This window comes from Phoxinus phoxinus (assembly GCF_949152265.1).
Source record: "Phoxinus phoxinus genome assembly, chromosome: 15".
NCBI lineage: Eukaryota > Metazoa > Chordata > Actinopteri > Cypriniformes > Leuciscidae > Phoxinus > Phoxinus phoxinus.
Genome location: NC_136890.1, coordinates 7,433,736 through 7,451,481, shown reverse-complemented (window position 1 = coordinate 7,451,481; position 17,746 = coordinate 7,433,736). Strand labels below are relative to the sequence as shown.

At 37.4% G+C, this 17,746-nt stretch overlaps 1 protein-coding gene across 4 annotated transcripts in view; it reads right to left on the bottom strand.

The window, feature by feature from the left end:
* prdm16 (PR domain containing 16) overlaps positions 1–17,746 on the bottom strand; it is a 269,870-nt gene that overhangs the window by 88,784 nt on the left and 163,340 nt on the right. For all 4 annotated transcript variants that reach the window (XM_079637360.1, XM_079637362.1, XM_079637359.1 and 1 more), the window contains one exon: positions 17,048–17,098. In XM_079637360.1, the coding sequence (XP_079493486.1) occupies positions 17,048–17,098 (51 nt within the window). The remainder of the gene's footprint in view (positions 1–17,047; positions 17,099–17,746) is intronic.

The following is a 17,746-nucleotide window of genomic DNA, read 5'->3' as shown; positions in this document are numbered from 1 at the left end:
TACTCAAATATTAATAGTACTTAAATATATAATTAAACTGTAACATGGACACCTTAAAATAAATTGTACCCATAAAAACATTAATATTGTGAAACATTATTACAATTTAAATGACTGTTTTCTATTTTAATATATTTTAAAATGAAATTTAATCCTGTGACAGCAAAGCTGAATTTTCAGCATCATTACTCCAATCTTCAGTGTCACATGATCCTTCAGAAATCATTCTAATGTGCTAATTTGGTGCTCAAGAAACATTGTCATGCTTAATATTTTGCAAATAGAAATGTGTTGTTGTTATAATATTACTAATAATCTCAATTTAATCTAGCCTTGCTGGGGGAAAAAAGTTATAATTTCATTAAAGGAAAAAAATCTCACCAACCCCAAACTTTTGAAAGGTAGTGTATCTTATGGGTGATATTTTGTTGATCTCATTATTTTAATTTAAGAGGGTTTTGAACTAGGTGTTTGAAGCTAATATACGAAAGCACTTTAATTGGACTGGACATAACTGGTCTCATGCATGCAAATGAGACTGACCAATTAAATACACAATCCTACTTACAAATAACTGAGGAAATAGGCTACAGATAAAGAGAAAATGAACATTAAACCAACTTCTGGAAGCAAGCCGTCCTCCCCTACAACCCCCACTCTCTCTCTCTCTCTCTCTCTCTGAAGTTGAAAGCAAAGATATATAATTTCTCCAAACACAAGAGATGGAATCAAAGTCCATTTCTCCATTCTCTCCCCCGTCTCCGCCGTCAATCATCTCGCAGTGAGCGACGCGTGGAAGTGGCGGGCTGAGGAAGCCATGCGGCGCATCCCTGGAGTTTTATATATTCCGGGAAAAGATGCAGGCGCTGCACGGCCCTCATTAACAACGATCCACCCCGACCTCTCAGGCAGGTGCTACTGTAATTAACTATTGTTTGACTATCAAAAAGTCGGCCGCTGATTAAATGCACTATAAATGCAGAGGAGCACTTTCTCGGCCGGCGTAATTTCAGAGGCAGCGTGCGCATGCTGGGACCCTTTCAGCTCGGCCACTGCCTCCAGCGCGAGCTAAGAGCCTGTTGCCAGCGGTAATCAAAACTCACATGTACAGAAAAGCTTCCCGCGCTTCGGCTCAAGCAGCGCGCCTTCCATTACAAACGTGTTACTTTATGAAATCCGCCGAAAAACGCGCCTTCTCCAGGCAATTGAATGGCATCTCTTTAGTGATTAGTGCCGCAATAATGGGCACCCCTGCTATTAGGGCTCTAAGTCCATTTTATTGCTAATTCATTTATGTGCTGGTTCAGAAAATACTTGACGCAAATCACCTGCTAAGAAGTCATGTTTGTCAAGCCGATATTGCCATTATGGGCAAGATCTTAAATCAAATCACGCGTAATGACAAAAGGGAATGGGTGGTAAAGCAGCTTACGAGGGGCTGATAACTCCGAGAAAGCATTATTGTGATCAAAGATGAAAATTTACCAACTAATCATCTTTTCTTGTAAATTAAGGCACTTTCATTAAGGTGCGAGTGTGCGCTCAAATCATGGAAAATCCTTTCGTACATGGAGACCAAAAAACACTGCTTGTGACATTTATTCAAGACCTTTGCTAAAAATGCATATGTGCCTACAAATGCAAAATGTCTCCTTTACACACTCAGACAAAATTGTACGATATAGAAATAGGCCTTTACAGGTGAAATTGCAGGAGCGTTTCGATCTAAATAAATGGCGATGCTTTGTCTGTATTGTGAATTATTGCACCGGGGTCTTTGTGATCTCCTGACTAATGTTCTGGATCGCATCATGTAATAGCACATTTTATATGATAATGCCTGCATTAAGGGGGTATTTGCATTTTCTCAATCTGCTTGTGTTCTGTGTCCAGTACAGACACGCATTATTTTATTTATTCATTTTTTACAGAGAACCACAGAGAGAGAGAGAGGTTCAGATATTCAAAATATATATGTATGTATGTATATATATATATATATATATAAATGCATGCTCTTATTTACCAGAACATAATGCCATGGTGCACGACTAAACCGCAGTCACAGACAGAGTCTGAAAACCCTTCATGGTCTTTATTCTCTTTTCATCATAGCTGTATAAAATGTGAATGGGCTATTTCACAGACTGAAGGGATTATTGGGGATGAATTGAAAGGAGCAAGAGCGGCATATTGTGCGGGACAGCACCGAGGGGTCCCGAGCATCCCTGCCCCCTGCTTAGGATAATCATTGTTTCTCAATCAGATAATTCCAGTGTGGAAGCCTCCTCTCGACGAGCAGTCGGTAATTAACACGACACTCTCTCTCTCCTCACTTTAATGGCTTAATTAGGGGTGACAGCCTAACAACCTTGTTTACTCAATTGCTTTTCCTCTTTAATTATCCTAATGACTTGCGGATATTCAGACCGTCCTGTTCCTCCGCGTTGGTTTATTTAATGAAGCCTGCTGTTTGTGACACTAAACGATCTGTGTTTGTGCTGATGAAGGCCTTTCGCACCCTGAGAGTCACGAGGGTATGTCGCCACACGCCGTAATGTGTAACTGACTCTGGTCATTATGCCCTAATTAACAAATAGGGTGCAACTGTTCATTTGCATAAACCAATGTTTTCCATCCTAGAGGCAAAATAAACTGGGCTTTTATTTCATTAAATAAAGAAGTCTTCTTTATCTGGGTCATTCTGAAAAAAAAAAAACAGGTCCCATATGCATCAAGAATAATTGCACTGAATAGCTGATGCCAACTTTTATCTACATTTATTAATACACCTCATCAGAAAAAGAAAACAAATCTTTCCTCATACAGAATTTTTGGGCCTAATCCCAAAAGTTAGCATTTAATCCCTATTCTCTCTTTTTTAAAGAGATTAGATGAGATTGTGTATTATTGAAAATACTTTTTTGAATTATTGAGTATGTAATCGAAAAAAGGGTATCACTTTACAATATGGTTCATTAGTTAACTTAACTATACCTTAGTCAACATGAACTAATAATGAACAATACTTCTACAGCATTTATTAATCTTAGTTAATATTAATTTCAACATTTACAATACATTATTAAAATTAAAGATTGAATTTGTTAACATTAGTTAATGCACTGTGAACTAACATGAACAAAACATGAACAGCTGTATTTTTATTAACTAATATTATCAAATATGAATAAATACTGTATCAAATTGTTCATTGTTATTTCATGTTAGTTAATACATTAACTCATGTTAACAAATGAACCTTATTGTAAAGTGTTACCAAAAAAAATCATATTGACACCATCATCATTTAAAATAACCGTTTAAGGACAAGTTAATGTCTCATTTTAATAACTTTACAGTATGTTTTGTTATGTTTATCAATAGGAAACAATCTTTAAAAGTCACCGTAGCACAGTGAAAAGTTATCATTTAATAGTGGATATTTATATTACATTATTTCTCTTTCTAATAAGCACCTTGTCAATCCTGTTACCATCCAACCTGAAGACTTAATTATGTGCTAATATTAATTAAAAAATAGCTTTATTTAGTCTGAGAAGCACTTAAATACAATCTTTATCTAAGACAATGTTAACTTAAAAGTAGTACGCTGTCAAACTGGAAAAGTCAGCAACAATGACCAACCCAAAGCGGCTGTTGAGTAAAATAAACAGCTTTCTTATGCAAACAAGCCGCTAGCATCAGCTCATCTGAGTCAGACCGGGCGATAGAGGGTGATGTGGACTCTGATTATCTTTTCCTTCTCAATTCCCTCATGCTCAGACCTTCTTTGCGGGATTCTACTAAGATTGTCCCGAGATGCCCGCCGCTTTCTACATGTATAATTAATGATAAATCTCCAAAGCCTAAGCGCTTGATTGATGGATGGAAAATGGATGTTCCAAGCACCTATTGTTTCAGGGGCTCAGGATTAGGTGGAGTTATTTAACAGTTCATTTGAGCGGGTGAGGTCTGTGTGTGTGTGTGTGTGTGTGTACCGGCTCTGTGGTGCCAGGCGGGACCAGAGAGCGCGCAGTGGGGTAATGCTCCATAATAAAGATTAAACCCTCAAAGCCCAAAAGCTGAGGAGGGGGGGGGGGGGGGGGGGTGAATCCCTGTTTTATTAACATATCTGAAAAAAGGGTGCAAATTGTGAAAGCTTAGCGGAACTCGAACTTTAAACCTCCCCATGTTCTTATTGACTAATTCCATCCACACGTCCTTTGTTTTTATGTTGCTTTATTACTCTGAACAAGGGCTGCTTTTGTTCGGCTACTGGATTTTTTTTGTGCTAATTTATGGGACAAAAATGAGCTGAAAATGTGAAAAGCATCATTCCATTGAGTGAAACTTTGCTATCGATGTGATAAGATTCATAAAGGGAACTGTGTCTGGCATTTGGCTATAAACTTAATGAATTAATTATTAATCCTGTAAAGACTAACATATGAAATAACAGAATATATTTTTTTTTATCGGAACATCTTATTGAATCTTGGACAATATATATAGCCTATACTGTATGCATGTATGTATGCATATATAAAATTGTCAGACTCTTATGTTAGTCTTTACATGATATATGTATAAATGTATGTATATATATATATATATATATATATATATAAATATATATATATATATAAATATATATATATATATATATGTGTCTTTGTTGAGTATCATATCTAATGCTTTTCTAGCTCATATGCAGTAGTATGATATAGAAGTATATCTATATAATATGAGCTCAAAAAATAACTTTTTTTAAAGATCTAAAACTGAGAAAATGGAATTATGTTAGCTTATAATGTAAATAATGAGATCAGCAGACTTCTTACATAAAATGCATATACATATAAGTTGTCACTCTATATCTCCCATTAATGTCTTTATTTAAATGCTTTATAGGTTAAGATTAAAGCTCTGTACTTTTTATTGTGTGTGTTTGTGGTATGTAAAGCAATGCACACACTTATTTGCAACTTATTATTACTAAAATACTGCTAATTTACGATTTATAATTTAACATTGACTTGAGTGTGTGTGTGTGTGTGTGTGTGTGTGTGTGTGTGTGTGTGTGTGTGTGTGTGTGTGTGGCTTGGCTCATTGATAACAGAGAACCTGTGAAAAAGCAAGGGCTCAGGCTGCGAGTGACCCTGAATTGTTCCCACTACTACACGATCTCTCCCATGTGTGCCACAGATGGAGTCACATTAGCTTCCACCCACACATCCACACACATCTGGATTCCTCTAGAACAACACTCAGCTTCAAGAGGGCTTTATCTGCTCATGTGTGCGGTCCTAAAAAATAGACACATCACACCGCTCTGCATACACACTGCTAATGTAAAACAGTACAAATACATACAGCTCCTTCTGACAACAATTACACATTTCTGTCAATAATTTACCTGTCATCAACCATTTAAAGCTGCAAAAGCAGATCTGAATAATATGACATATAGAAAGAAAAGTATAATTACAAATTATAAACAAGATAATTACGGTTCTGGTAGGTCAATACAGCGTTCCAGTTACACTATAAAAAGCTAAAATACATGATATATTAACAGTTATGATGTGCAACACCTGTTCACCACTCTGCATATGACTGCATTGCACCCATAGAGACCAACCATTAACCTGGAAGGATGATACCTAACCCTATAAAGCCTACTATATCACTTTTGATAAGCACAGTTCTAAAGACTCAAAACTTTGCTGAAAAAAACTGTTGCACACAATCTACAACATGCCTTACTGTATGTCATCTGATTGATAGTTAACTTTTTTAGCAAATAAAAGCCTTTTAGTATAATTATAAAAATGCCATGCATCAGGTTGTGGTACACGCGTGTCTTTTTACAGTTACATTTTTTTTTTTATCATATTAAAATGTGAGTACCAAAGTAATCAAGTGTGAGCTACTGTACTATATTGTAGTATGAGTCATACAAGCCTGATGTATCAAATATGATGAATAACACAACAAGCACACACACACACACACACACACACACACACACACACACACACACACACGAACATATATATTATCTGAACCTCTCTATCTCCCTCTCTCTCTCTGTCTGTCTTTCTCTGTAAAAAAATGTAGGCCTATAGTAAAAAAAAAAGCCTGACATATGAATTACCTTTAATACACTATATATTAATATATTAGGTTCAATATAGTGTTCTTTAACTATTATTTCATATGTCAGGCTTTACATGGTTAGTATTATTTTTTAATGAAACAATGTTTTAATGCAAATTTGTGTAATTTACATTGTTACTATGTAATAAACGTTTTATAAATGTTGTAATGCACCCAAGGCCATGTTGTATTATGAATATTATGAATTATGAATGTTGAAGGGGTTGCAACACCTTTCATACTGTCCTAGATCTAATAGCTCATCATTACACAAAAAAAGAAAATAATCCAATACAAATGGCATAACATTATTTTCTTTAAGGATTCATCCGATACATAATCATTCTAATCAGTTTGCAAGAACGAAAAGAAGATGAATAGCATCGTAACCCTAATTTTCAAATAACAGCAGTGCTCTGTTACATCCTCACAACGATTATTCTTTCTTTGCAAATATAACTGGGAAGATTTCAAAGCTTCTCAGGCAAACAAAAGATTTCCCGAAGCGCCTGATCAGCGCTGCAGTCCGGCCTCCGCAGTGCACTCCCAGGTCAGCCGTCCTGAACGCTAGCGCCGTAGCGTTTATCACATGATCTCCTAAACAAACCAGGGATTTGGGTTCTTTTCTGCAGCCATGGACTGAGGTGACAGGCAACACAATAGGATGAGAAACGAGCTGTTTGTGAACTTCAGCTCGGTCTGCTTTTGAAAGGGATTTTGCAAGACGGTGGAGTGTTCGGCGTGCTAGCGACAACAGAATTCAAAGAGATAAGAGTGATTCAAAAACACCATTTATCAACTAATACTAACAAAGCTAAGAAATGGGGTCAGTTAAGCAGAGTGACATCAGAAACTAAAGTTGTCATAGGGATTGCAGGTCTGCTGTCTGATGGGTTAAACATTTTCAGCCCGGGAATCAAATCACTGAGGAAATAGCAATGTACAATGGGACCGTATTAAGATTATTTACAGGTCATCGCTTTGACCAATAATTGGAATGGAATTAAAAAATATGTTGCTAGTATTAATATTTTTCTATTGATCTATTAGTCAGCCTACATTGCTTTAATGCATTACTATTTTAACATGTCATATCTCTATCCAATGCGGAGCGAATACAGCATTTATATGTAGATGTCACTTCCGAAACATTGCAGAATGCAATTGGCCATCGGTATTCTTAGAGGCATGGCAAATAATAGTTGTATTCAAATGGATTAGATATAGCCTGGTCCTACCAGACTCTCGTACATTTTATTTGTACATAGAGTCTGCCCTATCTCCATTGACAATTCCTTGAAGTCGGGTGTTGAAGTTTAAAACTATTGGATCTGTCAATCGCTAACGTTTGGTCGTGACGTATGACGACTCAAACTAGCGCACGACCTCAACGCCATCGTTCTCAGCCACTCCCTCTGTTCGCTGATTGGACCGGTAAAAAATTGACTGGAGAAAACCCAAGAATACACCGCAAACCCAGACACCGTACTGAAGGAAAATGAAAATTGAGCGGAAGTACGTAGGAGAGCGGAGCTAGATTAGATAGGCTGTAGCCTCGAAAGCGAGCGCTCATTTTACAATCACTAAAACGCTGTCGCTTTGTCAGTTGATCACACGCTCACAAAGTTCCGTTACCATCAATGAAGCTGCCAACAATGAATAATACATATAGGGGTTGTTTACACGACACCATTTTCAACTAAAAACAGAAGACTTTTTATGCATTTGGCCCCTCGTTTACACGACAACGGTGTTTTTGGTGCCTAAAAACGCAAACTTTTGAAAATGTGTTTCAAAGGGCACGTTTTTGAAAACGGTTTCCGAGTAAACAACAAAAACGCGAATCTCTGAAAACGATGACATCATGCACATGCGTATTACGTGTTCAGTCTATAGTGTTTCATCGCCATCTAATGGTCTTTTTAGTCGTTTTCATTGATCCGTGTGAATGGGGATCGTTTTGACTCAAAAGGAAAAACTTCTCGGTTTTAAGCATATCGTTGCCGTGTAAACGTACCCTGACTTATATCGTGTCTACACTTTGTTTGTTAATGAGAGGTTTCGCGAGCCTGCATAACTCAGCACTGATTAAAACGTTTTGCCGGTTTCAGAGGTGGGTGAATTCCTCTGATTGGCCATTGCGTTCAAGAGGTCAACAACTATGTCTGTGATTGGCTGCATTGCTCACCTCTGCAAAAACATGTTGTTAATAGATACATTTGACATTCTTCAGAGCGCAAATACAAGCGTTTGGCAAATCTGTTTTGCCAAAAGTATTGCAGTATCAAATGAATGAAAAAGTTCCATGATGTTAAAGGTTCATAATGGAACCATCGATGCCACACACACACACAAAAAAACTTTATTTTTAGGAACCTTTATTTTTAAAAGTGTAAAGTTGCTAATTTACACACATTTCACTTGTTTCTGTCATATTATTTCCCCGTTAAAATGTTTGGCTTTTGAAGCTTTTTTCCAAACAGGCCTAACATTCCCTTGACTTGTGCTATCTCTAATAAATCCATTTCTTTTGATTGTTTTGGTAGTTGAGGTGGTCCAAATTTGGTGTGTCCAGGAAGGAGGTGGTTTGCTTTCACATGACCTTCAGATGTTTGGGCACAACCTTCATACAAGTGACCTCTGTGTGTCAGACAGTGGCTGGCTGGCAGAGTCTCTCTCCTGGGCATTCAGACATTCCTCTGCCTTGCTCCTCTCGACATCATCTTTTATTTTCATTCTGTATCATTCTCTTACTCAGTCAACTTAAGTATTAGCAAATAGCAAACCACAACAATCCAATAAATTCTCGATGGACAGAATCAAGCCCCATCCTACATTTTTCTTGTACAAGAAGCCATTTCACCCGTATATGCATTACAATAGGGAAGACAATAATATTGCAACTTCCGCTTCATTAAATGTCTTTAAATGTGTTGCAAATGCCGTTTTATGTTTTGAAAGTAACTTATTATTTGCACGTGTTTTTGAGTCTCTAATGCTGACCAAGGCTGCATTTATTTGATTAAAAATGCATTAAAAACAGTAATTTTGTAAAACATGATTAAAAGTGAAAATTTTGTTTTTGTAAGCTTTTAAATTTTAATTTATTCCTGTGATAGCTAAGCTGAATTTTCAACAGCAATTATTCCAGTCTTCAGTGTCACATGATCATCGGCGTAACATAAAAATACACACTTTTTCGGGCAAGTTGTGTTCACGTAGAGGTTTTCATGGGTCAATGTGAATAAATCTAGATTTAAATTCAAAGATACAAGACAATCTATGCATGACCTAAGGATTTATTTTTATCCAAAACGAGGGAATGTGAACATTAAGGAGCGCTAACCACTCATTAATACTCTAAGCTGAAGTGTGCTCTCTCGCAGAAAGTCCAAAATAGAAGTAATAACTTATGACGTTCCAGGAAATCCCTTATATGGACAAAGGCATCCAGCTATTGCTACAAAAATCTGAAAAAGAAACGTTTTGACAGTTGAAACGGGAAGACAATAAACACACAATTGCAACGATATATGCATGGGTATTATCACAACAATAAAGTATTAATAATGCAGTGCTAATTGACATAGTATTTATTACAGAATAATAAACGATCAAATATATTTTCTGCTATATTTTGTGATAAAAATCGAAAAAAGACAATTACATAACCAATAATAACATTTTCATTAGGAGAATATCTTAAAAATATATTATAGAATACAAATTAGTTGTTATTGTTCAGCAGTGTATTTGATTTCTTAGCCAATTAAAAGCAAGAGATAAGAAAAAATAAGACCTGTCAATCAGACAGAAAAAGTATGATTTTTTTGTGTGTGTAGTAGAGTAACCACATACATTAACTATGATAATGTTCCACTAACATTTGGCAACCACAAAGAGTAACAATATACCTTTTTTTTATCAATACTTTTTTCCTAAGAAAATACTTTTATTTAGCATGAAAAGTGTGTATGTGCTATCTTTCTTTAAAATAAATGCCACTTGGTTTGATATTTCATAATATAATGCAGTGACATTTTAGGAGTTTAGTGTCCAAATAGTTTTGGGACCACTGCACACATAGTTCCTTTCCAGAAATGAGCCTGGGGACGTGGCTGTCCCCGCTCTGAGACAGCGAAAAACAAATGCAAACCCCAGTATGGAAAGAGATCGAGAGGGTCCCAGACCACCATTACCGCAAGCCGGGCACCCCAACCGTCCCGAACCTATAACGTCTTTAGAAAGGGTTTCCATGTCAACCGCAGCCCGGTTGCGAGTTATTATATGAGTGCAGCTCAGACTTCATTCACACAACTGAATTAATGAACACCCACTCCGAGAAATAGAAGAGGACTTTGAGTAAAGACAAAGCAAGCCACTTTATCCTGCCTTTGTTCGCAGACAGTTCCCTTTCAGACATCATAGAGAGAAAATAGAGTGATGCCGTTTTAAATAGTTAATATACTGCTCATTCAGCAGCCTTCTATTTGCTCTCCATCCCTCTTCACTTTCTCCCACTTGAATTCCAGCACAGCCGAGCGGAGCTGTGCCGTCACAGACCAGCTTCTGTCTACAATGGATCATTCCATCCTCAATCACTGATCTTTCTCTTTCACAATCTCTCTCGCTCTCTTTCTGCCCCTCATACTTTTTTTTACTTTTCACACTGTATTCGAGGCTCTAGTTGTCTGAACGCTGGGAAGATCAGGGATAATGACAGCATTCTGCTCTGGAAAGGACAATTCCCACAGATGTGGCAGAAAGAGACATTTGTTTTCTGTTCTTGTCAAAGAGGAGCGATACTATGACAGGAGATGCCTTTGGGAATAAGAGGCCAGATAAAAAATGTCTCGTATCCGCCTTCGCAAACAACCTTCACATACTTCAGTGGTTTCATGTATGTGTGTACTGTATGTGTGTACTGTATGTGCGCTCTGAGAAGCCAAAAAGCTGTATATTGACAATCAAAAGACAATGTTTGTATGGTCCATTCGTTTGACTCATGAAACATGAATAAGTGTTTTGATAGCATCAGCGTCATTATGTCCATTACCACAGAAATTTATTTCAACTCATTCCCAGGTTTAACAAAAAGATTTGTGCAATGTATAGTAATGTTTTTTATAATGGAAGTCTGGAAGATTTAAAATAAAAATGTAAACGGTTAAAGCACTTTATTGCATATTAAAGACTTAGTTTACCCAACAATCAAATTTTTGTCATCACTTACTCAGCATCATATTGTCCTAAAACACACAAGATATTCAAGATATGATGCTTCAAAAAGTTCATAAACACATTCTAAAAGAAATCTGTGTAAATCAACCGGTTTATGTCTTATGAAGAAACACAATCGCTTTATATAAGAAACAGATATAACTTAGGGTCAGTTGATTTGCTCCATATCAAATTCGTATATGAATATTGTTGGTGTTACATGGCTTGAATTTCGCCATGGGATTACGCCTATTGCGTAATAATTTGACTTATTCCCACGTAAAGCCACCTCTCAGTACTAAATTGAGTTCTTTTTAGCTGCTTATTGCGCTTAAACAGTCAAACAGACACAAAATAATGTCAAAATGCCAGTCTTGGTATACTCACATAAACACAGTTTGTTATGTTTTTAAGTGAACGTAAACAGTTGAGAAAGTAAACACAGGTGTAACAGTATAATGGATCCGTGCGTCAGGTCTTAAAGTGACAGCAGCCTAATAAACCTGCTGCCAAATCATGAGATAATGTTAAAAATATCTACATGGCAATATTCCCTCATGGTATCAATGTTAAAATTGTGGCCAGTGAAAATGCTGAGTGGCCAGTAGCAGGCGGACTTTAATGTTAATTTCAACATTTAGTAATATGTCATTAAAATCAAAAAGTGCAACATTAACTAATAGGACCTTATTGTAAAGTGTTGCCAAACTTTTTTGTCTGAAGCGTTTACGTTTTGGCAGAATGGACTTTCAAAGGAAGGCCAACATCTCTAAGGTTTCATAAAAAATATCTTCATTTGTGTTTTCGAAGACGAACGGGTGAGTAACTGATGACCAACTTTTCATTTTTGGGTGAAATATCAATTCAATGAATATATATTCATTCTTCTGTACAAAATGTGTGTTATTTGAGGCATAAAGTTGTCCAAACCACGCTTTTAGCTGCGGAGTCTAACAGACACAGTTCTTACATTACAGACACAGTTCCAAAAGGTTACAGTAAAGGCCTGTTCACACCGGGACGAATTTTGTGCGCGATATTCGCCGACGTTTAACGCCTCGTGTCTAAACAAAGGGCGCCAATGTGAGTGTGCACACCGACTCGTAAAACGCCACGCGTAAAAGCGTCATTTTTTAAAAAACACCTCGGGTTCGTCTTTTTGGTTTGACGCGCAGCGTCAAAAACTATCCGACCAATGAGATTGACGCTTTTGCTCACGTGTCTGGAGCTTCTGAAGTTACAGTAAAACACAACATGGGGGCGCTCAAACACAAAACGGTCTTGCCGAGCGTAACGCGAAGAAGATATACGCCAAGTATAGCGTCTACACTGCCGGGAAGAAATAAGACGAGGAAGATGCAAGACAAGATGAATGTAGAGCTGTTGGTCTCGTTGGTGTCGGAACATAAAGAACTATATGACAAACGTGCCAGCGGCTACGCGGGGTATTTCTGTTTTACATTAAGCGCCATCTAATGTCAGGGAATTAATTTGCATGTTTACTCGGCTCATCGTCAGCAAAAATCGCTTGGGTGTGAACACAAAAAACGCGTTGAAAAACGCTGACGAATAATGCGCGCCGATATTCGTCCCTGTGTGTACGGCCCTTAAGTGTGTTTCTTACCGTTAGTTTCCTCATCATAGTACAGCAGTCGCAAAATATTGAAGTTCCGTAATTATAAAGTTAAATGATCATTCAATGAGAAACAAATGACATCAGCTAAACTGGAAGGTTGCTTCATAGTTATTGCATTCTGATGACAGATAAAGAAAAAAAATATATATATTTGGAAATACATACACTGACATACAACTCAGTCCATTTTGATTGCCATTCAACTACAGTATTGGCTGAGTATTAGCTATTGCAGATGAAAGTGTGTGAACAATCATACACACCCTAATTGATTGTTCTCTTCAAAGAACAAAGTATCTTTACATGCAGTATATGCCACTTCAACAGGCACACACACAGAAAAAAAAAATAGATTGTCAGTCAGGGGCCAATAAAACGTAACCGAGCCAGGGGCAGAGAAAGGATATTATCATTAAGTCTTCTCATAGTCATGCTAAAACCCACAAATATTATTTCTACACAGCCCTCCTCCCCTTGTAATGACAGAAAAGGCTAAACGTCTTCAATTGCGCAGTGTTTTCTTTTCAGACCGTCTAGCGCTCGAGTGCATACGATAGCTTTCTGTTTTAATTGAACAGGCATGCTCCGGCGTGGAATCGCTTTCCTAAAGTGACAGTTAGAAAGCGTTCCAATCGCTTAGATTTGTGTTTACAAGCAGACAGAGAGACACTTGTAAAACTTTGAATGTGCTTTGAAAGACTCGTTATGAAATCGGATGAACCGGGCTTGTACAATAAGGCATGATTAGCACGTCAAATTTTTCTTCACACTTTTTTAAAACAACGTCATGTGATGAAAATGGAGGAACGATTTTCAATTCCTTTCCCACCGGCCTCAGAGTCTGTGTTTGTGTGTGAGTGTGTGTGTGTGTGTGAGTGTATTGGGTGGTCAGGACCCCTCTGCATTCTTCAGGCCGATCTACTGCCCCTGGGGCCGCCTGGCCTGGCGTATAATTGCCCTCCGCTACAGATAGTTACCAGCCTTCCCTGTCCCTCTCCTCTTCTCTTCTTCCCCCTGTTTATTCTCTCTGATTTCAGGCTCCTTTGGGTCATCATTCATCAATGGGGCCCCCCAGCCCCTGAGGACCCGACCGGGAGGCCCCTGTTACTACGCCTCCATAACCAGAGGCCATTTCTGATGGAGGCGCATTATACGGGGAACAAGAGAACATGAAAATGCAGCACGAGGCAGGGGGTGAACGGCGGTGATTATTATATCCAGATAATCATTTCAAACAAATTATCATGATAATCAATCAATCGTCACATTTGAAGCACCTCGCCTCAGGGTTGCACAACGCCCCCCCGTGACCTGTAATGTATTTTGGGGTATAATCAGATGCCCTAAATTTGCAAGGTTGCTTGAGATGATATTTTTACAGGAGCGGATTTTCCTGGTTCAGTTAAGCTAACATTGGAGATTCATCATTTCCCCTGCAGACAGACCTCCTCCTGCTGATGTTAATGGGTAAAGCAACTCTCCTTTCACCTTTCCATGTAATGTGGTGCAATGTACTGTACCACATGCTTGAACGCTTAAGATTAAGGTACAATATGTAGTTTACCATAAAAGTATATATCCATATACACACACATATACAGACAAACCAAAATGTATTCAGACACCTTCAACATTTCTCACAATCATCACGGTTTATTCGCTATAGTTTAGAAAATGGTAATAAAATATGACAAGTCGTCTTGATATTTCACTGGTTTTGGCCATCCTTCTGTTAGACTGTATCACCGACGAACTAGGTTACAATTATATAATACCGATTTAGGTCAACCAACTACCAAGCTATGCTTATTTTGTTCAGTCTGTGGTGTAAAAAGGTCACATTAGCAATTAAAGGAAAAAAACGTAAGCAAAACATGGTCAGGTCAAAGTGTCTGAATAATTTTGGGTCCCAAATTTTTTATCAATTTTACTGGTAGTCCACTGTATGAAGAACTTTTGGGTATGATATGTCACAGTTTACTTTATTTTGCTTTACTCACTTACATAAATTAACTATAGTGTCCTGCACCCACTAGTTAAATTTTTTTTTAAATATATATCTGGTGTCTGAATAATTTTTGGTTTGACTGTATATACATTGACACAAAAACTGTCTTGTGATTGTACTATCAGACCATAATCATTCCTTGATAAAACCAGTGTAAGTTAAAATAACACTGGGCATTTCTTAAGTCTATGAGACATCAAGTCACAGCAGGGGCCACAAAAACACTGATACCGTCTCAGAGAGCTTGTCAAAAGAGCCATTAATCTCTTTCCCATTAAAACATCAGCCGCCTGTTTTAGCTACATTTACAAAGCGCAATGTTTTAATATCCAGCCAGACACGCAGGCACGGTGCCGGAGGCGATCTGTTTCAAATACAATTACAACACATTGATTTTCTATAATTAATCTATGTCTCAGTGTACTGTCATTGTCAGTTCACTATAAGCTTGTGTGTCACACACTCACACTTACACACACTTTTGGGACAAAGTATGGTGGATTACATATAAAAGAGCTCAAATCAAGGCTCAGGAACGTTTGTGTGTGTGTGTGTGTGTGTGGGCACTGGACAGATAGATTCAGATAGGCATCTCTGTTTCTGAGAGTGTTTGTGTTGTAAAGGAGGGATAACTGGTCAAAAGCAAAGGATAAAAAAATAAAAGAAGCTCTTTTTCTTTTTGTATATCTGCTAGGATTTGACTTAAGAAATCTTTCAGCTCTCATAATAACAGTGTTTTATATGTCTGAGCAGATGCATCTCAGAGACACAGGATGTGAGAAAAATAGATGGATAATGTTATAGATTATCTGGTACAGACGTTTTCATTACGTAACCTCAGGATGGGTTCTGCTCACACACACACACACACTCACACACACACGCACGCACGCACGCACGCACACGCTCTTATTTGCTGGCACATTAACATATGTTCAGATGTGTGACAGTGCATTTAGTCTATTATGGTAGATGATGAGTGAGGCAGTTATTCATAACACCTCATGTATAATTCATGATATTAATAGGGATGCTTGGAGCATGTCTGATGAGTTTTTTTGGTGACTCAACTTAGTGCATAAAATATGTTCTTAAAAAGGTCACATTAGTTGTAAAATACTTTGATGTGCAACACAATTTTGTTGAGAGGTCTCGTTAGTTTTGTGAATCAGTTAATTTTTACACTATATTCACACTATATTATTCTTAGAGGTCCCTGATCAGCATATTTAAGTTAGATGGTGCAAAATGTCCAATTGTTTAAAGTTGAGTTGAACTGATTGTTTCACAAACTCTCTGCAAATTGGTCAGTGTGAGTACATTTTTTTTTTAAAGTTCAAAAGAAAGTTAATTAAACATGATTCAAACATACTGAAATCAAGATGTACCACAATAAAGAAATACAGAAAGAAAGGAACAAAGAAAGAAAGAAAATACCTTTTAAATATTAATTTCCAATTTAACTTATATATAGTTAACTAAAGGTGAAAATAAATGTATTCACTGTTCAGTCATGAAACTCTTCGCAGCTACAGACTGATTCTCTTAAAGCCAACCACTATGGCCAATCAATCTGTTTGTTCTACGTAACCTATTTATTTATGTCCCGAACCGGCTTAACTCAGTACAGCATACCATGGGTGATTCCCTAGCCCTCCACCTTCCCCAGCACCACCTGCCTAGATCTGGGGGTTCTCCCTACTTTTCTTGCAGCAGATCACATTCTATTCACTGTATTTATGTGCATGTTGTGGCAGTAGCCTTCACTCATACAGCAGCCGCGTTGAAGATCTAGTCTGCCAAGACTAAGCCTACATTACAATCATATCAATAGATGCTGACAAAATCTATATATAAAGATACTCCCTGTCTCTGTGATTAATACATTTATTGTCACCTTCAGTTAGCATAAAGAACCCTATTAGTAGAAAAGCTTTTGTGTTGTTCATATTTGTGTGTGGTGAGATCAGCTTATCTGTTAGATATGTAAAGAGGGATGGACTGACAAAAACAAATCCTACCTTTTTAATACAGCTGTCTTGAGACGACGTTTCATGATCGTTCAGCATTTGCTGTGAAGACAAAAGATAACAGTTAATGATTAGCTTCTAAACATTAGTTAATGATTACTAATGACTACCATCAAATACAACATCATGTCATTTTTATGGCCTGAAATCAGCACTTCATTGACTATTCAAAAGACTCAAAATACTACCGTATGACTTCAAATATTCTCATTTTACACTAAGGACAAGTGTTTCAGAAGGTTTAAAAACAGAAATGATACTTTGGTTTGCCAGGAAAAAAAAAACATTAATATTTGACCTGTAAAAGTGCCATATGATCATGTTGATGTGGTACTGCTCTTGCGGGTGGAGGTACAGTACTTGTGGTTTTCACGGTTTTCAATGGTAATTGTTAGTATGACATAAATGCTCTTTATAAAGATTTAGTTCAGTAGGAACCAGAATATTCTAAAGACTGTGACTAGCTGAGATTAGATGTGGGCTTTGAAACGTGTCAAGAAGTGAGTATTAAATGGCTACTGAGTGATGAGTCTGGCGTTTGAATCTAACCCCCCCGCTGGGCCGCCACTATAGCAAGCACAGGTTAAACCATCCCGAGTGTGATGAAATGAATGCTGAAAAGTTTTAACCTAGACAGTTGGAGGAGATGTGGAATTAAAGGGCCTTCAGGAATATTTATATAGAGTGGGT